The sequence below is a fragment of the Schistocerca cancellata genome, chromosome 9, assembly GCF_023864275.1.
Source record: "Schistocerca cancellata isolate TAMUIC-IGC-003103 chromosome 9, iqSchCanc2.1, whole genome shotgun sequence".
NCBI lineage: Eukaryota > Metazoa > Arthropoda > Insecta > Orthoptera > Acrididae > Schistocerca > Schistocerca cancellata.
Genome location: NC_064634.1, coordinates 15,944,711 through 15,966,566, shown reverse-complemented (window position 1 = coordinate 15,966,566; position 21,856 = coordinate 15,944,711). Strand labels below are relative to the sequence as shown.

Sequence of the window (21,856 nt, the reverse complement as noted above, 5' to 3'; positions counted from 1 at the left end):
AGACACCGTCAGTAGGAAGCTCAGTGAATAATAACACCTGATGTACTTTATGAACTACCATTTCGAATGAAATTTGTAATGTCGGTGCACTGATATGTTATTCGTGCTGGGAAGTTCATAAAGACATACTTTCATACTTTGACTGAGCTTTACTATCTGTAGGTATGGCGTGAGCAGATGTATTTCACTTTAGATACTTCACCCGAGATTCACATTTAAGTAATTTAGAGCCGTCTTATGATCAAGAAAGCAGATTCAGCTGTAGAAGCATCCCACTATTCTACCTGGGAAAACAAAAAAGTTTACACCGCAACGAACAAAGTGGAACAAGATCGCAGACTCAGTTATTTGATGAAAGTTACTTTTGCAAAACCACGAAGAAATGGGAAGTATTATGCAGCACAGCGCAATCTAAATTCCATTGTTGTGCCGTATGAGGTAGGTTAAAGTGTTGTTTATAATACTGCTACTAAACCGTAAACTGTTATGCTGTTTTTGAAACGTCTATATAATTCTGTAGCAAACAGCTGGGCAACTCATTATTGAGAACAATTAAAGAGACTGACTACTCATCCTTCTCTTACATGGGGAAGAAAGACTAAGTGCAAGACTGTAACACACATCGATCTACCGTCAACAACATGTTAATAACTTCATTTTCTTACGTGATGGTCTACCTCCAATAATAAAATCAATAAAAAATTGAAATGAACGTTTCAAACCATATTATGTGAAAACATGATCGCATGTAAGCATATTTTGTTCAGTGAACTGGTTGAAACCGTAGTAAGTGCAATTAAAATTGCGCCTTCATGCACCGGGGAAATGATTTCAATCACGAATAATTCTGCAACATAATCTATGTCCTGCCGTCGAGAATTTTGACATATTTCACTCGGTTAGGAAACGAAACGTTTCTTTGGCTTCCTGTAAATTATAATCCGTGTACGTAAAACGATTTAAAACAGTGCTCCTCATTTAGATGCCCATGGACGATTAACAGTTCGAAGAAAATAATAGCTTTTTTAATGTAGTGCTGCAAGAGAATGATGATACTTAGGTAGGTAGGTCCAATAACTGAAGAATAGGTTCTGAAACAGAATGAGAACAATAGAAATTTATGACACAACTTGACGAAACGGTTAGACTGCTAGGACACGTCCTGAAGCATCAAGGAATAGTCAGTTTATTAACTGTGGGAAGTGTGGAGAGTAACAGCTGTGGAGGGAGGCCAAGGCTCTGTCACAGCAAGCAGGTCGAAGTGGATGTGGGTCGCATTAGCCGTGTAGAGCTGATGACACCCCCACAGGACAGGTTAGCGTGGAGAGCTGTATCAGACGCGTCCCCGGACTGAAGACCGCAACAGTAACAGCCTCGTTACCGTTATTTAGCACACAAGACACAAACGTGGTCGTGCGGTAGCGTTCTCGCTTCCCACGCCCGGGTTCCCGGGTTCGATTCCCGGCGGGGTCAGGGATTTTCTCTGCCTCGTGATGACTGGGTGTTGTGTGATGTCCTTAGGTTAGTTAGGTTTAAGTAGTTCCAAGTTCTAGGGGACTGATGACCATAGATGTTAAGTCCCATAGTGCTCAGAGCCATTTGAACCATTTTAGCGAAGACACATATGTGAGGAACGCAATCTACAGGAAAGTGATTAGGGAGTCAAGCTCACTTCATCTGGCTACCTGCGTTCTATCCTTCATGCACTCACAATAAAATACGAAAAAGTCATATAATAAAAACAAAAAAATGGTATTCGGACATTAAGTACTCGGCTTATTTCCAAATGAGCAACAAGTGATACTACGTCTCGTTTCTCCACACTATCATCCATCAAACAAAGTACTCCTTTCCTACAGTGATAATATCAGCTATACCTGCTTCAAGTCACACCAGCTGCCTTCCCGTGCACCGACTAACTTCGTAAACGAATTTACGGCTCCAGCTAGCTCCACTGAGCCATCTGCCGTTCCAGATTTGTTACAGGGGACTTGAAGGTGTTATTTGTGTGAATATATCATATTGCCGCTAATCTGAAGAAAGATCCATAAACCCGTTGAAGAAAGCGCCAGCACTCTCTCCCGTATGTACAATAAGCACATTATCGAATGTGACTCGGTGAACTGCTATTTCTAGTTCTTCAGATAGGTCACATTTCCTTCCTCTCTTCTCTACGTGCATCACCTCTAAATCCTCTTCAATGCCTTTTAGCGGGCAACCTGCTTCATATACATGTTTGGCTATCACCGATTTACCATAATTGTCCAGTCTGAAGACTTTTCCTATTCCCAACCTAGCTTGACCTACCTGAAGAACTCTAAGTAGACATTCACTATGATGTATTCAATAACGTGGTTACTGCATATATGGGAGAGAGCGGTACCGCTTTCTTCATCGGGTTTATGGATGTTTTCCCAGGTTAGCAGCAGTAAGATATATTTGCACAGATAACTAATGGTATATTGTTTTCCTCAACCCCCTGTAACATCTCTAGATTGCTTCGAAATGACTGATGGCCCAGTGCAACCAGTTGGCCCCTTATACCTGTTCACAGAGCTAGCCAGTGCACGGGAGGGCAGCTGGTGTGACTTGGAACAAATATGGCCGGTAATACGGAAGCAGAATGGCAAATATGCTTTCCATAGCCTCAATCTATGTACGTAGTGGTCCAGACAGGTTCATAACATTTCGAAAGTTTTTTTGACGGAATAAACTGTTTGCGTAATGTTGAAAGCATTTTTGCCATTCTGCTTCTGTATTACCCGCAAAGACACATTCCATCCTTTTAGTTAGTTTCATCTTAGTTTTCTACAGTTACATACACTGTTTACTGCTCCGCAAAGGCGATTCTGGAACGCGTGGTTTCCTAGCTGACCGCGCTCCTCTTCACAGAGCACAGACGTCATGTGAAATCGCATACCTTGCATTTCTACTGGCTGCTTTCTTTTCAGCCATTGCTTGCGTACACTTAATGTCACCTCCCTTCTCAACGACATATACAGCTGCTTTTACAGCAGTTAAATCAACTGACTCCACCTTTGCTGGCGTAAACAGTATCAGGGTGGCGGTGACATCTATCTCTCAAAAATCATACTAAGAGAACAGAAACGCCTAAAGCCGAAAAGAAAAGTAAAGAAAAAGGCTACATTGTGCGTGTTCTTAAAATCATAAGCTACGCTATAGACGAATATACAGCTTTCAGATACATACCGTACACGATTTCCTAACTATCACTAGAAAAAATTAATACAGACGTAACTCAATATCATACCCTCATTATTATGTTGTCACTATACCTAAAGGTTATGCAAGATTATGCTGTTATGCAAAACCCATCCCGCTCTACATCTCTGTGTGTACTCAGCAACTCACTGTGTGGTGTGTGGCGGAGAATAAACACCAATATTCCCTAAACACAATAAAACAAGACCTGCCTGATGAAAGACTGGACTGTACAACCCGCTAACTTTATTGGGTTCATAGAGCTCTAGTTACCTGAAATTACTGTTCGTTTCCGCTTTATTAGCATTATCTGAAGTTAATAGATTTGTTAAAAGTTTCATAATTCTGCTCATACCATTGTTATTGGAACTGTAATTTGTCTATTCAGAACTACACAGGAAAACTACGGAAACAAAAGTAACCTTTCGGGATCAGGATTCATATAGCGGCGGTAACATTTCCGTTACATTTAGAGGCGGGATAACAATCGATTGCCGCTCTCCATGCAGGTTTATCCTGTGCAAGCCTCTTCATCTCTGCATAACTACAAGCATTTTAACCTGCTGACTGTATTCAAGCCTTGGTCTCCCTCCACAATTTTTACCGCAACATTTCCTTCCATTATCAGTTGACAAATTTGTTGATGCCTCGATATGTTTCCTATCAACCGATCCCTTCTTTTATTCAAGTTGTGCCACAATTTTTTTCTCCCTGTTCTATTCACTACCTCGTCATTTGTTATTCGATTTATGCAACGGAACCTCAGCATTCTTCCACAGCACCACGTTTCAAACGCCCCTATTCCCTTCTTGTCTCAATTGGCTATCGTCCACGTTTCATTTCCATACAAGGCTACTCTCCAAACAAATACTTTCAGAAAAGACTTCTTAATACCTAAATTTATGTTATATGTTAACAAATTCCTCTTTTTCAAAAATATTGTTCTTGGCAGTTTGCATGTTGTATCTTCCCTACTGCGGCCATCATCGGTAATTTTGCTGCCCAAACAGCAGAACTCGTCTACTACTCTTGGTCTCTCATTCCTTAATCTAATACCCTCATCATCGCCCAGTTTAACTTGATTACATTCCATTGCCCTTGTTTTTCATTCATTTTACAGTCACTTTTCAACACACTATCCATTCCGTTCAACTGCTTTTCCAAGTTCTCTGATAGAATTACAATGTCATCGGCAAACAGAAAAGTTTTTATTTCTGCTCCCTGAACTGTAATTCACTTTCTACATTTCTTCTTGGTTTCTTTTTCAGCCTGCTCACTTTACAGACTGAATAACATGGGGGGTAAATGACAACCTTTTCTCATGAAATGTTCATGTCCGCCGACTCATAACTGGAGTCTGATTTCTGTACAAGTTGCAAATAGCCTTTCGCAGGTGTGCTTTTCTTCACCCTGTCTTTTAAAATAGAGGCACGGTTTTTCTTCCCGTGTTCCTACATTTCTCCAGAACCGAAACTGATCTTCCCCTACGTCGGCATCTACCAGTTTTTCCATATTACTATAAATAATTCGTATCAATATCTTGCAACCGCGACTTTTTAAAATGATATTTCAGTAGCATTCAAATCTGTCAGCACTTTCCTTCTTTACAATTGGAGTTAATACATTCTTCTTGAAGTCTGAGGGTGTTTCGCTCGTCTCATAAATCTTGCCTACCAGATGGAGTAATTTTGTCCAAGGATAATAATAATTTTGAGGGATTGTCGTCTACTGCAGGAGTCTTGTTTCCGCTTACGTCTTTCATTGCTCTGTCAAGTTCTTCTCGCAGTATCGTACCACCCATCTCGTCTTGACCTACTTCCTCCTCCCTTTCTGTAATATTTCCCTGATGTTTATTCCTCTTATACAGACGCCTTCCACCTTCCAGTTTCTTTGCTTAGTACTGGCTTGACATTTAAGATCTTGATATTCATACACTTGGTTCTCTTTTCTCCAAATGTCTCTTTAATTTTCCCATAGGCGGCGTGTCTCTTTCCTCTAGTCGTGCATCCATGCTTTCATAACATTGCATTTGTCCACTGGCCATTCCTGCTTAGCAGTTTTGCACTCTCTGATATTCTCATTTTTTAGACGTCTGTATTCCCTTTAGCACGCTTAATTAACCGATTATATTATGTCGAACGATTATACAGGGTGAACCAGAACTCTACCGACCAGCTTTCAGAGACTGTTGAGGGATATCTTTTGAATATTTAGGTATAAAGAACCCGTGGTTTCGTGCGGTTTGTTACAGAGTTACTGTATTTCGTTTGGTTTCATGCCCCAATTAGCTTTGTATCTGTATTGCACTGAAATTAGTGCACAACAGTGGAAATGTCGACGGTATGCCCTGCGTTGTTTTCATTCGCACAGGGTACCTGCCGACAGTAAATCTAGGCTCTACTTCAAGTTGACAACTCCGCACTTCTAAGCAGAATTAAACATCTAGAACCAGTAACTTGAATGAACGGTTACGTCGTCACGCGACAGCTCTTAATTAGCATCTAGGCGCCTGTGTAATGCAAAGTACTGCTTGCCTACATATTCCTGCGCTACTGTAGCATTAGGCAAGTCTCTTTCTCCGTACTAGAAAGTTACATTTTTCAGACCGCTAACACAGTCCATTACTTACAATGAAATAAGTATTTCCCCTCCCGGATTCAGAGGAAACTAAGCGTGACAGCACACGGCACAGGACTTTCCAGTCCCAGTGACATGGTATCGAGCGCACAGACCGTCCCTTTGCTCATTTGTGTTTGTCAGATGTGCTGTGTCCCTTGTAGTTTTACAGGCTTATGGAAAGTTTTATTGTTCAATGTAAGGGGACGGGATTAGAATCAATTGACGTTCAGTTTACTGTCAAGTACCCGATCTGACCTGAAAGTGCCGTCACTGTATCGTGGTCCATCTTGCAGGGTGTAGCTTGTAGCGTTCTCTCTCTCTCTCTCTCTCTCTCTCTCTCTCTCTCACACACACACACACACACACACACACACACACAGCAACATTAATCCACATTGATAGGCATTTTAATTATTGAAAACGTGCATTTCGAGTGCGGTAAGAGAAATTAATCACAATAAAGTAATTACGTTCGACAGCTACAGCGGCTGGGAGTACAGTTGTGTCAAAACAGATTGCATTGTCGCACAAGCTAAGTCTATTTCCGCCCTGACTAAGTTAATGTTTATGGTTTTACTGTAGCTACCAAGATCTACATCGATACCTACGTGACTGCTCAGCATTTCGCACTTAGTTACCTGGCAGGAGGCTCATCGCACCACTTTCAGGCTGTTTCTCTACCGTTCCAATCTCTAACAGTATGTGGGAAAAACGAACATCTGTACCTTTCCGTGCGAGCTGTCATTTCCCTTATTTTATTACGATAATCATTTCTTCCTACATAGGTGTGAGTTAACAAAATATTTTCGTATTCGCTTGAAAAGTTGGTCGTGAAAAGATGTCGCCACAACGAAAGAAAAACAAGTTTGTTTCAATGGCCGCCATTCCAACTTTGATACTCTCTCCCGTATTTCTCTACAATAAAAAGCGAACTGCTCATCTTTGTAATCTCTCGTTGTCCTCCGTCGATCGTATCTGGTAAGGATCCCACTCTGCAGAAGACGGACGAGCGTACTGCAGACAGTCTCTTTGAGCGTTCCGGCAATAAAACGCAGTCTTTGGTTTGGTTTATCCGCAACATTATGTATGTGATCGTTCCAGTCCAAATTTTTCGCAACTGTAATCCCTGGGCATTAAGTTGAAGTGAATTACCTCGAGATTTGTGTGAGCTCCCACTTTTCGTTGTCTAGCGTCAATGGTCATTTTCCGCACCATGTTCTCCAAATCATTTTCCAATTGATTTTGAACTTCTGACGACCTTAGTAGACCGTAAGCAAACATTTAACAAGACAGTTACAAGAAAGGAAAAAACATACGAATTTCTTCAGTACTCCAACCAAGAGTAATGTAATAACAATTGCGACCATTTGCAGGCTCTATTTCTTGTGTTATCGTCGTGATGGTCAGCATGGTAAGAAATATTTACGTTATAGTACTCTCGCTCCGTCGGTAATAAAAAAGCGGAATACAACATTGACTCTGCACTATCTTAGATGCATATAGAGCAGAGTACAACATTAAATAATATGTACTGTACAGCTATGAAAACGTTCAATAAGGAATTCAGTGACTACTTAAAGCATACAATTTAGCGTTAACTTTTCCCACAGAAACAGAACATTAGTCGCATAGCACTGACCGCATGTGTACATGTCAAAATATTACTACGTACCAGTCAAAGTGCGATTTATGCGGGACAGTGATAAGAGGAATCGTACTTGCGTCCTACTCTGGAAAATCTCTTAACCAACAGTCAGAAAAAGACTGAGACAATCCGTCTTCTGTTATCTTAAATAAATGAAAGACAGAATTATATTGAACGGTGCAATTCTAAGTCTTCAGCAGCTACTGTGGCTGCAATGATTAAGGAATCCTAGCAGATGTATTCTAGCAGTAAAAAATAAGTTTAAAACATTACATCAGATAGATTTGGAGGGCCTAAAACACTGTCTTGGGGAATGCCTGATATTGCTTCTATTTTACTCGTTGAAAAAGTGTGTGTGAATTCCTAAGGGAGCAAATTGCTGAGGTCATCGGTCCCTATCAGCGCGGCCACTCCTCGCGGCTTACTCGTTGACATTCCGTCAATTACTACCAGTAAATAACATTTAAACACATCCCAAGATACATGGATATGTACAACTAATGAATTAATGTTCAAATAAACTGCTCATATCACTAGGATTTTGGAAGGTCTCTTCGTCTAGGTGTATCAGTTCTCTCTGGCTTTGAGAAAGATCTTCGAAATATGGTATGCTAAGTTCTTCGGATCTTTTGGTAGGACGTAAAACACGTTGACCTCAGCGGTTTCGTCGTCATCGTCAGGTTAGCGATAGCGTGATTGAGCCACGCCGTCTGGCTGTTGCTCGAAAACGTTTCACAGCAAAATTCTTGTCAGAACGTTCACAACGGATTTATCAAACAATATCTCCATTTGAAATGGCAACAGTGCGTAGGTGACCAGCACTGCAGATGTTCATAAGACCGTAAGAGATGTGCTACTTCAAGCCATTTCCTCTGTCGTTTGTGCTTGTCGAGCTCTCGTCTACTCGGGATTTATCTATTTCTGGTACGTCAGCTGCTGTTTTAGTTCCACGCGTCTCAAATCTTTGTTATAAGAGTTGCTCTCTAGTGATCTGTTGCCAGGAGCGAAACAATTATCATGCTTCCCTAAATGTTTCTTTCAGAGGCTTTCCATTACAATTATCATCTATCACACGTTATAATCAGAAGTACTTTATTTCACCGAGACGGTGTTTTGTAGCTGGGGAGGAGAGGAGGGTTTCAGGGGTGGGTCTTTGTAACGATTCCTTTGCATAAACGTCCGTTTTAATTGTTTGCTGGCCTCTCCTCCCCGATTCATCGGGGGACATTATCACACATCTCCTACGTTTACTCTTCCACATATCGGGTCGTAGTTTTGTAGATAAAAGAAAAACTTTTTTTCTCTTTTCACGTAAACCACTACTATATAGCGACCGACTCTTGTCTGTCTTCAGGTGGTCTCTCAACGCAGGCTATTTAGTCACCTTCGTCAGTTTGCGCTTGCAGAGGGAAGGCAGTTTTTGCTCGGCCTGATGATGACGGCACGACATTTCTGTAATCGCCCTAAATGGGTGGTGGTCGGAGTCGACTAGGCTGATTTTAAGGGCGAATATTTTCCCCACGACGGACGGTGTTTTCCAAACCCTGACGCAGAAAAATTTCTGAAAATGTTGCCAGGAAGCAGTACTTCACACTAGGTATATTAGCGGGAGCAGGAAGTAGCCAATGAAAATGGTTACATTCTACTCCTGATTCCGGTTGGTCGGAAGACTAAACGTAAACAATATTGTGCAACGTTCTAGGATCTCGCGAAAGGGAAGAACAAGTCTGTAGCTCTCGTGGCATGGGGAAGCCCGGTGCCTTTTACGACGGAGTTGGTGTATTCGTAATTTATTGCAGAAGTGTGGAGAGGGTGATATTTCATGTTCAAGTGCGTAATTTCTTGCAGCACGGTAAACTGAGAGAATCCCAGTGTGCGGGACGAGTACTGGGTTGAGTCGTCCAGGTTTTCGAGTGTGCAGACACCTCACACTAGATTGTGGGGCCAGTACCCAGTTGGATAGTGGTGTTTTAGTGAACGAGACAGATATGGCGAAGATTAATACTTCTTTCCAGGAAATTTCAGAGTGATATTTTTGTGCGACTCTTTCCCTACTGATTTTGAAATGAATCCCAATTTGTTGTACTGATCATCGGCAGGAGTTGCTAGTGCCTATTGTAGGCGGTGGTCTAACTGTTACCGATGAACGTATTCTGGTCTGGTGGTCGCATTTCGGAATGTTTCTCAATACAGTTGGGTGGTTGGAAGATTTTTAACTATTGGCTTTGGACTGTGAGTAACGCTGTCTCGCAGTTCAAAGTGAGGCTGTCGAACCTTACTTCAACTAAGCCGTAAGTCGCGTAGTTTGTGTCACGCGACTCACATCGCCAACAGCGCGTGGATTCTGGAATGTTATCTGGCGCGTCACAACGGAACTCCAAGACTCGGACGAGAGGAGCGTTTCATTGTTGTTAACGTTCTCATAAACTGATCGGTTACAGTCCTACAAGCACAGCTCTTAACTCTGTTCATCTTGTTCTACAACCCACTCAATTCCAGTGAGAACCTCAAACGCATGAGCGGTACACCAAACAGAGAACTTTGTTGCCGAACATGTGTTACAAGTGAGACAATGAAACACGTCGGCCATTCGTGCCAACTTGTTTCACAAGAGTGCCACTCGCCTGTTCGCAAGGTATCGTATTTCTGACAGGCTGTACCGCCTCGCCGACTGCTGCAATATGGCTGCGTAGTCGCGAGTGTTGTGTGTCGTGGAGCACAGGAACTTAGTCTTGCAACAGCCAGCCAGACGCCGTAGCGCGAATTTCAGTCAAGGGAAAGCGTGGCCAAGGCGGAAGCCACACTGGTTTCTGTTTAGTTCCGACTCTGACCTGCTGTTTTCGTCTTGCTGCTGCACATGTTTAGGTGACAAATAACTTATTACGAACTAGTTTACTTTGTTCATGTTAGTTTTTGCTTAACATTTGAAACTGTTTGCAATCGCCCACATAAGGCTGTCTATCCGGTAATCACTTGAATACTACCTTTCGCCTATTTCTTATATTAAAATTTCCCTCTATGTGAGTATGGAACCACATTGTAACACCTAAAATGCAGGATGCATGGCACCTGCTACCGATATATACTTTTTTTGCTGAATTGTATGTAAATATTTGTAATTTAAATGCATTCTTTCAATAAGTAAGGTCATTGCTTCACTGTATGCGTAAATTTAAGTAGAAATCTGTTAACATTTCATTGTATTTATCTGTGTCTTACTGTGAAACTTATAAATCCTGGGGAAAAGCCAAAGGAATTGTTATTTGCATCGACTAGCAACGACAATAGCAGTGCTTGTGCGTTGTAACATCTTTGGGAGTTGTTGGGCGGAGTAGCTTCACATATCTGTAACAATGAAGTACTAACAAAATGTCAGTTTGGTTTCCAGAAAGGTTTTTCAACAGAAAATGCCATATATGCTTTCACCAATCAAATTTTGAATGATCTGAATAACCGAACACCACCCATTGGGATTTTTTGTGATCTCTCAAAGGCTTTTGATTGTGTAAATCATGAAATTCTGCTAGACAAGCTCAAGTATTGTGGCATGAGTGGGACAGTGCACAAATGGTTTAATTCGTACCTAACTGGAAGAGTGCAGAAAGTTGAAATAAGTAGTTCTCATAATATGCAAAGATCAGCACATTCCTCAAACTGGGGAACTATCAAGAATGGGGTTCCACAAGGGTCAGTCTTGGGTCCTTTGTTGTTCTTAATATATATTAATGACTTGCCATTCTATATTCATGAAGAGGCAAAGTTAGTTCTCTTTGCTCATGATACAAGTATAGTAATCACACCTGACCAACAAGAATTAACTGATGAAATTGTCAATACTGTCTTTCAGAAAATTACTAAGTGGTTCCTTGTAAATGGACTCTCACTGAATTTTGATAAGACACAGTACATACAGTTCCGTACAGGGAATGGTATGACGCCATTAATAAATATAGATCTTAATCAGAAGCATATAGCTAAGGTAGAATATTCCAAATTTTTAGGTGTGTCCATTGATGAGAGATTAAATTGGAAGAAACACATTGATGATCTGCTGAAACGTTTGAGTTCAGCTACTTATGCAATAAGGGTCATTGCAAATTTTGGTGATAAACATCTTAGTAAATTAGCTTACTACGCCTATTTTCACTCATTGCTTTCATATGGCATCATATTTTGGGGGAATTCATCACTGAGGAATAAAGTATTTATTGCACAAAAGCGTGTAATCAGAATAATAGCTGGAGTCCACCCAAGATCATCCTGCAGACATTTATTTAAGGATCTAGGGATATTCACAATAGCTTCTCAGTATATATACTCTCTTATGAAATTTGTTATTAACAACCAAACCCAATTCAAAAGTAATAGCAGTGTGCATAACTACAATACTAGGAGAAAGGATGATCTTCACTATTCAAGATTAAATCTAACTTTGGCACAGAAAAGGGTGAATTATACTGGCACTAAAGTCTTTGGTCACTTAACAAATAGTATCAAAAGTCTGACAGATAACCAACACGTATTTAAGAAGAAATTAAAAGAATTTCTGAATGACAACTCCTTCTACTCCATAGAGGAATTCTTAGATATAAATTAAGAAAAAAAAGAAAAAAATATTTAAAAAATAATATAAAAATAAAAAAAACAAAAAACAAAAAAAATAAAGTTGTTATATTAACTTAAGTATGTTGTTAAATTAACCTAATTATGTCATGTACTAGAAAATTTGACTCGTTCCACATCATTACGAAATATCGTATTCATGATCCATGGAACTAGTATTAATCTAATCTAATCTAATCTAATCTAGACGTAAATGTAGCTTCGGGCGTGCCACAGGGCAGTATTACGATGCTATGTGGATAAAGTCGTAAGTTACACGAGGCTTTTCGCGGACGATGCTGTTGTGTACAGAGAAGTGGCGACGATAGAAAATTTTTGCGAAATGCAGGAAGACCTGCGGAGGAGGAGGTGGAAGAGGAGATCAGTGTTTAGCCTCCCGTCGACAACGACGTCATTAGAGACGGAGCGCAAGCTCGAATGGGGAAGGAAATTGGCCGTGTCCTGTCAAAGGAACCATTCCGGCATTTGGTTGAAGCGATTTAGGGACATCACCGGAAACCTAAATCAGGATGGCCAGACGCTGGTTTGAACAGCGGCTCTCGCGAATGGGAGTTCAGTGCGGTGACCACTGCGCCATCTCGCTCGGTCCTGCGGAGTTTCGAAGCTTAGTCCAGGGAGTGGCAACTGACCCTCATCGTACGGAGAGATCTGAAATGGAACGGACACGTAAAACTAACCACAGCAAAGACAAATGCTAGAGTGAGATTCATTGGAAGAACCCTGAGGAAATACAGTTCATCAGCAAAGGAAGTAGAGTACAAAACACTGGTTCGAGCAGTACCTGAATACTGCTCGTCAGTATGGGATACTTACTCGATAGGACTGATAGACAAAGTAGAGAAGATCTAAAGAAGAGTGGCGCGTTTCGTTACAGGTTCATTTACCAAGCGGAAATGCTCAGCCGACTCGAATGGGAAACGCTCTAAGGGAGACGTTTCGCATAGCGGTGTGGTTTATTGTTAAAGTCCCAGGAGCGTAAGTTTGTAGAAGAATCGACCAATACACTGCTTCCTCCTAAGTATGACTCGCGAAAAAACCATGAAGATAAAATTAGCGAGATTGCAGCCCACACGGTCGCTTATCAGCAGTCGTTCTCCCCGCGAATCGTGTGCGACTTGTACCTTCTGCCACACACCGTACGCTGGCTTGTGAAGTGTAGATATACACTCCTGGAAATGGAAAAAAGAACACATTGACACCGGTGTGTCAGACCCACCATACTTGCTCCGGACACTGCGAGAGGGCTGTACAAGCAATGATCACACGCACGGCACAGCGGACACACCAGGAACCGCGGTGTTGGCCGTCGAATGGCGCTAGCTGCGCAGCATTTGTGCACCGCCGCCGTCAGTGTCAGCCAGTTTGCCGTGGCATACGGAGCTCCATCGCAGTCTTTAACACTGGTAGCATGCCGCGACAGCGTGGACGTGAACCGTATGTGCAGTTGACGGACTTTGAGCGAGGGCGTATAGTGGGCATGCGGGAGGCCAGGTGGACGTACCGCCGAATTGCTCAACACGTGGGGCGTGAGGTCTCCACAGTACATCGATGTTGTCGCCAGTGGTCGGCGGAAGGTGCACGTGCCCGTCGACCTGGGACCGGACCGCAGCGACGCACGGATGCACGCCAAGACCGTAGGATCCTACGCAGTGCCGTAGGGGACCGCACCGCCACTTCCCAGCAAATTAGGGACACTGTTGCTCCTGGGGTATCGGCGAGGACCATTCGCAACCGTCTCCATGAAGCTGGGCTACGGTCCCGCACACCGTTAGGCCGTCTTCCGCTCACGCCCCAACATCGTGCAGCCCGCCTCCAGTGGTGTCGCGACAGGCGTGAATGGAGGGACGAATGGAGACGTGTCGTCTTCAGCGATGAGAGTCGCTTCTGCCTTGGTGCCAATGATGGTCGTATGCGTGTTTGGCGCCGCGCAGGTGAGCGCCAGAATCAGGACTGCATACGACCGAGGCACACAGGGCCAACACCCGGCATCATGGTGTGGGGAGCCATCTCCTACACTGGCCGTACACCACTGGTGATCGTCGAGGGGACACTGAATAGTGCACGGTACATCCAAACCGTCGTCGAACCCATCGTTCTACCATTCCTAGACCGGCAAGGGAACTTGCTGTTCCAACAGGACAATGCACGTCCGCATGTATCCCGTGCCACCCAACGTGCTCTAGAAGGTGTAAGTCAACTACCGTGGCCAGCAAGATCTCCGGATCTGTCCCCCATTGAGCATGTTTGGGACTGGATGAAGCGTCGTCTCACGCGGTCTGCACGTCCAGCACGAACGCTGGTCCAACTGAGGCGCCAGGTGGAAATGGCATGGCAAGCCGTTCCACAGGACTACATCCAGCATCTCTACGATCGTCTCCATGGGAGAATAGCAGCCTGCATTGCTGCGAAAGGTGGATATACACTGTACTAGTGCCGACATTGTGCATGCTCTGTTGCCTGTGTCTATGTGCCTGTGGTTCTGTCAGTGTGATCATGTGATGTATCTGACCCCAGGAATGTGTCAATAAAGTTTCCCCTTCCTGGGACAATGAATTCACGTTGTTCTTATTTCAATTTCCAGGAGTGTAGATGTGGTGTAGACGTAGAGTCAGTTAGCGTTATGAGAGAGTTTTGCTTGAAAATTAGCCATAAATCAGTTGGAAGGTGTTTGACAGTTTTTGTTGGGCATCTGCTGTGACGCGGCGCGGTGTGCCCGGCAGGTGCTGCGTCGCGAGTACGACTTCGTGGTGGTGGGCGCGGGCTCCGCCGGCTCCGTGCTGGGCGGCCGGCTGTCCGAGGTGGCCGGCTGGTCGGTGCTGGTGCTCGAGGCGGGCACCTACGAGTCGGAGATCACCGACGTGCCGCTGCTGTCGCTCTACCTGCACAAGAGCCGCTACGACTGGGGCTACCGGTCGCAGCCCCAGCCCTCCGCCTGCCAGGCCATGGAGGACAAGCGCTGCGTCTGGACGCGTGGCAAGGTACGCTACCGTCTCCCGGTCTGGTTCAGAGGTGTGCGTCTGCTCGAAACCGCGGTGCGTTCGAGACCACATTAAAGCTTTTCCAGTGTCTCTATCATCCCAGCTCTCCTTTTGCTTTTTCCCTCCGTCTCCTCACTAAACTTTCACTGTAGTCGACATATTCGTCTCGTGAGAGTCAGCAACTGTACTGATATTTAAGAGAATTCTCATGTAATGCTCAGTCTAGGTTGCACATTTTTAATAACATTTTATGTTCCAGTCACTCAGGATCGTCTTCAGATCAAAGCAGTTGCGTTAGCAACCCGTGTTGTCTACTCAGAACCACACACCAGAGTACTCTGATATATGGTTCTGAGTAGAAAAGACAGGTTGCTGACATAAAGACTTAGATCTGAAGATGATCTCGATTGATCGAAACATGTAATGTAATTTCAATGCGCAATAAATGAGAATTATCTTAAATCGCCCTGTTGACCCTATTGCACCTCCGTCTTTCCCAGACTAGCCAACTTTGTCCCCACAGCTGATTCCTTCTGTTCAGCAGCCACATGTTTCTGTTTGCAAACCATTACTTCCATTTGACAGGATCTTTATTTTACGACCAGAGATTATGTTCTATTAATAATATTTACATTACTGTATTCACATAATAATTCCTACTTTTATAACCATTATTACTACTATTACGAACTCATTTTAAGCGATATCTCATTATAAGGATAAGGGATTAAACAAAGAATTATACTAAGTTAAACTACAGTGTACGATTTCAGCCCACCTACCTTACGAAGCTGTCAGCTGAGCCTTGGATGCAGCAGACTCTGTAGGTTGTTTACAGTCCGCTTTCTGATGTGCACGGACTAACGTAACATTTCCGGAACGCACCTGTATGCTCGTCAGGTGGCTGTTATGCCCGCCATAGCCAGAATCCGAGGGAAAGTAGTGTTCTCCCCTCTAGTGCGCTGGTGATGGGCCGGTCTTTACCTAATCGTCCTAAGTGGGCTGTGGCCCGAGCATGTATGGCGGTGGAAGCAGAAAATGGCCAAAGAAAATCCTTACTTTCTACTGCCGATTCTGATTGGCTCAAATGTTTAAATATTAAATACATTCCTGAAGAGGTTAGGAGTTGGCCGGCAGCCTTTGCTGGTCAAGATGATGTCGTGTGCCCTTTGGGACGGAGTCAATGACGTAAAGTGTCTTCCTGAAGTCAGTAGCTTTTGATCCTGAGCGATCAGCCCATTCACTTTCTCATTACAGAAAGTCTTAGAAGAATAGGAAGTGCGTTCCCGTGAGGCAGCTTGAAATTCTGCTTGCACGCGTTCTGGTTTTCTAGCGGGCGATGCTTTTAAGCGAGCTTCCGCCGTGCTGTTAGGCACCGCCCTTACATCATATCGCGCAGCAAGTAATTAGCTGGAGAGTGATATTTCACTGAATGAAACGGACTCGACACGGTTTAACTGAAGCAAATGAATTCAGTTTTTTCCGTGCGAATTTTACTGTAGTGTTTTGTGAGACTTTTCCGTTATTGACAGTTAAACTGTATTTCTGTCTTGTCATGTGAAGATTGCTATTTGGGGAGCAAAATAACTGATGATGGTCGAAGTAGGGAGAATATAAAATGTAGACTGGCAATGGCAAGGAAAGCGTTTCTGAAGAAGAGAAATTTGTTAACATCGAGTATAGATTTAAGTGTCAGGAAGTCATTTCTGAAAGTATTTGTATGGAGTGTAGCCATGTATGGAAGTGAAACATGGACGGTAAATAGTTTAGACGAGAAGAGAATAGAGGCTTTCGAAATGTGGTGCTACAGAAGAATGCTGAAAATTAGATGGGTAGATCACATAACTAATGAGCAGGTATTGACTAGAACTGGAGAGAAGAAAAATTTGTGGCACAACTAGACAAGAACAAGGGACCGGTTGGTAGGACATGTCCTGAGGCATCAAGGGATCACAAATTTAGCATTGGAGGGCAGCGTGGAGGGTAAAAATCGTAGAGGGAGACCAAGAGATGAATACACTAAGCAGATTCAGAAGGGTGTAGGTTGCAGTAAGTACTGGGAGATGAAGAAGCTTGCACGGGATAGAGTAGCATGGAGAGCATCAAACCAGTCTCAGGACTGTAGCAATTTTAATGGCCAGTAGTTTATAATCCATCCCTGTTGGGGTAATTTGAAGCAAAGACGCCGAGTTCGTCATTTTACCCCACTTCAGTTTCACGCTGATGAAAGTAGGTAGCTAAATGAGACACGTTAACGTATATTTAATGAAAGTAAAAATAACATAGTGCATCATTTTTATATGAATGCCTGCGTCTGTTCAGATGTCGAGAGCGCACACCCGTAAAACAAGAGAGCTTCTTGGATGACGCGTACCTTACGAAATGCTGTCAGTGCTGTTCGTTATGGAACTTCTGTTAGACAGAGCGCCATCCAGCACAGAATACCAGAGGCAAACATCTGTGCATAGTATGCGCGAATTCGACAAAGATGTCGAGAAATGTTACTGGTGTATTTCCTGTGCTTTTTGGTGTCATTCTGAATGCAGCGGGTGGGAAAGTCCTGAAAACTGTAACTGTGACTCCTGTCTGAAGAAGCGTTAGTTGGTTTACAGATATGCAACAGAATTACTGGATTCGCTTGTACTCGAGTCTTTTGTCACTATTTTATAAAAAAAGCATTATTTTTGTATCTATTCCATAGTTAATTAAGCTGATATTTTCAGTATTTCCCTTATCTAAATCAGGTTGTTCAGTGTTCTGATTAATAAATTAATATTCAACACATATATTTTGTATTGTAAGATGTCTTGAATTAAATACCTTATACCAGTCGTTACGCTAATTTACCCCACTTACTGCCTCATTTTACCCGGTGTGTCGGGTGAAATGACGCAATGCAGTGATGTCATAATTATCAAGTTTTTCCCTAAAACGTGTAATTGTGTATTTATGGTTTTCAGATATGTTACAGTAAATACATGCGGCTAACGCTATACGAAAAGTGGAGCCTCTAAGGTATAATAGAATAGAGGTTACAATTAAAATGCCTTGTGGTTGTTGTGGTCTTCAGTCCAGAGACTGATTTGATGCAGCTCTCCATGCTACTCTATCCTGTGCAAGCTTCATCTCCCAGTACCTACTGCAAACTACATCCTTCTCAATCTCCTTAGTATATTCATCTCTTGGTCTCCCTCTACGATTTTTACCCTCCACTCTTCCCTCCAATACTAAATTGGTGATCCCTTGACGCCTCAGAACATGCCCTATCAACCTATCACTTATTCTAGTCAAGTTGTGCCACAAAATCCTCTTCTCCTCAATTCTTTTCAGTACCTCCTCATTAGTTCCGTGATCTATCCATCTAATCTTCAGCATTCTTCTGCAGCACCACATTTCGAAAGCTTCTATTCTATTCTTGTCCAAACTGTTTGTCGTCCATGTTTCACTTCCATACATGGCTACATTCCATACAAATACATCCAGAAAAGACCTCCTTACACTTAAATATAATTGTCTTCTTCAGAAACGCTTTCCTTGCCATTGTCAGTCTACATTTTATATCCTCTCTACTTCAACCATCATCAGTTATTTTGCTCCCAAAATAGCAAAACTCATTTACTACCTTAAGTGTCTCATTTCCTTATCTAATTCCCTCAGCATCCCCCGATTTAATTCGACTGCATTCCATTATCCTCGTTTTGCTTTTGTTGATGTTCATCTTATATCCTCCTTTCAAGACACTGTCCATTCCGTTCAACTGCTCTTCCAGTTCCTTTGCTGTCTCTGACAGAATTACAATGTCATCGGCGAACCTCAAAGTTTTTATTTCTTCTCCATGGATTTTAATTCCTACTCCGAATTTTTCTTTTGTTTCCTTCACTGCTTGCTCAATATACAGATTGAATAACATCGGGGAGAGGCTGCAACCCTGTCTCACTCCCTTCCCAACTACTGCTTCCCTTTCATACCCCTCGACTCTTGTAACTGCCATCTGGTTTCTGTACAAATTGTAAATAGCCTTTCGCTCCCTGTATTTTACCCCATCCACCTTCAGAATTTGAAAGAGAGTATTCCAGTCAACATTGCCAAAAGCTTTCTCTAAGTCTACAAATGCTAGAAACGTAGGTTTGCTTTTGCTTAATCTATCTTCTAAGATAAGTCGTAGGGTCAGTATTGCCTCACGTGTTCCGACATTTCTACGGAATCCAAACCGATCTTCCCCGAGGTCGGCTTCTACCAGTTTTTCCACTCGTCTGTAAAGAATTCGCGATAGTATGTTGCAGCCGTGACTTATTAACCTACCTGCCTGATTAAGGGATCTGACATTCCACATTCCGATCCAGAGAACGCCAGTTTTCTTTTGCTCCTGATAACGATGTCCTTCTGAGTAGTCTCGGCGCGGAGATCCGAATGGGGGACTATTTTACCTCCGGAATATTTTACCGAAGAGGACGCCATCATCATTTAACCATACAGTAAAGCTACATGCCCTCGGGAAAAGTTACGGCTGCAGTTTCCCCTTGCTTTCAGCCATTCGCTGTACCAGCACAGCTAGGCCGTTTTGGTTAGCATTACAAGGCCAGATGAGTCAATCATCCAGACTGTTGCCCCTGCAACTACTGAAAAGGCTGCTGCCCCTCTTCAGGAACTACACGTTTGTCTAGCGTCTCAGCAGGTGCCACCTCCCCCCGCCCGCCTCCCCCTCGTTGTGATGGCATCAACGATATGGGTATCTGTATCGCTGAGAAGAATATAATAATTCCAATCCCAAAGAAAGCAGGTGTTGACAGATGTGAAAATTACCGAACTATCAGTTTAATAAGTCACAGCTGCAAAATACTTACGCGAATTCTTTACAGACGAATGGAAAAACTGGTAGAGGCCGACCTCGGGGAAGATCAGTTTGGATTCCGTAGAAATGTTGGAACACGTGAGGCAATACTGACCTTACGACTTATCTTAGAAGAAAGATTAAGAAAAGGCAAACCTACGTTTCTAGCATTTGTAGACTTAGAGAAAGCTTTTGACAATGTTAACTGGAATACTCTCTTTCAAATTCTGAAGGTGGCAGGGGTAAAATACAGGGAGCGAAAGGCTATTTACAGTTTGTACAGAAACCAGATGGCAGTTATAAGAGTCGAGGGGCATGAAAGGGAAGCAGTGGTTGGGAAAGGAGTAAGACAGGGTTGTAGCCTCTCCCCGATGTTATTCAATCTGTATATTGAGCAAGCAGTAAAGGAAACAAAAGAAAAATTCGGAGTAGGTATTAAAATTCATGGAGAAGAAGTAAAAACTTTGAGGTTCGCCGATGACATTGTAATTCTGTCACAGACTGCAAAGGACTTGGAAGAGCAGTTGAACGGAATGGATGGTGTCTTGAAGGGAGGATATACGATGAACATCAACAAAAGCAAGACGAGGATAATGGAATGTAGTCGAATTAAGTCGGGTGATGCTGAGGGAATTAGATTAGGAAATGATACACTTAAAGTAGTAAAGGAGTTTTGCTATTTAGGGAGTAAAATAACCGATGATGGTCGAAGTAGAGAGGATATAAAATGTAGACTGGCAATGGCAAGGAAAGCGTTTCTCAAGAAGAGGAATTTGTTAACATCGAGTATAGATTTAAGTGTCAGGAAGTCGTTTCTGAAAGTATTTGTATGGAGTGTAGCCATGTATGGAAGTGAAACATGGACGATAACTAGTTTGGACAAGAAGAGAATAGAAGCTTTCGAAATGTGGTGCTACAGAAGAATGCTGAAGATAAGGTGGGTAGATCACGTAACTAATGAGGAGGTATTGAATAGGATTGGGGAGAAGAGAAGTTTGTGGCACAACTTGACTAGAAGAAGGGATCGGTTGGTAGGACATGTTTTGAGGCATCAAGGGATCACAAATTTAGCATTGGAGGGCAGTGTGGAGGGTAAAAATCGTAGAGGGAGACCAAGAGATGAATATACTAAGCAGATTCAGAAGGATGTAGGTTGCAGTAGATACTGGGAGATGAAGAAGCTTGCACAGGATAGAGTAGCATGGAGAGCTGCATCAAACCAGTCTCAGGACTGAAGACCACAACAACAACAACATCGCTGAGGCGCGCAAGCGTCTCGACCAACGGCAAGGTCCATGGTTCATGGCGGGAGTAAAATGCCATAGGTGCGCCAAACACCCCCACTTTCCCCTTGCAGGAAGGCCACTTTCTGATGTCTTACGTACTATCCCTTACTCTGGTTAGTGTTTACAAAATATTCCCTTGGCAATTCTGAAGAGAATCTCGTAAGATCAGCGATCAATTTTCAGCAGCCCTGTTTAATAGGATGTGTGAAACGCTTCGATTCTCTCACTGTACGATTTTCCACCGTCCCACGGAATACCGTGCCCAGCAGAGCGCTGCGGCTGAAGAGGGCTTTTGCTGCAGGTGCTGGGCGGCTCCAGCGTGCTGAACACGATGCTGTACATCCGCGGCAACCGGCGCGACTACGACACGTGGGCGTCGCTGGGCAACGCGGGCTGGAGCTTCGAGGAGGTGCTGCCGTACTTCCGGAAGTCGCAGGACCAGCGCAACCCCTACCTGGCGCGCAGCTCGCGCTACCACGCCACCGGGGGCCCGCTCACCGTGCAGGACGCGCCCTGGCACACGCCGCTCGGCATCGCCCTCGTACAGGCCAGTCCACAAATACTCGACCCATCATTCCAATCATTTTGGTTATGGAACACCGCAGCTGTTTTCGTAAATTACTGTACCCAAACTCTAGTATTTTTAATGATT

The 21,856-nt window shown here is 43.3% G+C and overlaps 1 protein-coding gene across 1 annotated transcript in view; it reads left to right on the top strand.

Moving 5' to 3' along the window:
• The window catches only part of LOC126100581 (glucose dehydrogenase [FAD, quinone]), an 83,872-nt gene that overhangs the window by 20,599 nt on the left and 41,417 nt on the right, over positions 1-21,856 (top strand). The window contains exons 2-3 of the mRNA XM_049911203.1: positions 14,830-15,087; positions 21,506-21,751. Of these exons, the coding sequence (XP_049767160.1) occupies positions 14,830-15,087; positions 21,506-21,751 (504 nt within the window). The remainder of the gene's footprint in view (positions 1-14,829; positions 15,088-21,505; positions 21,752-21,856) is intronic.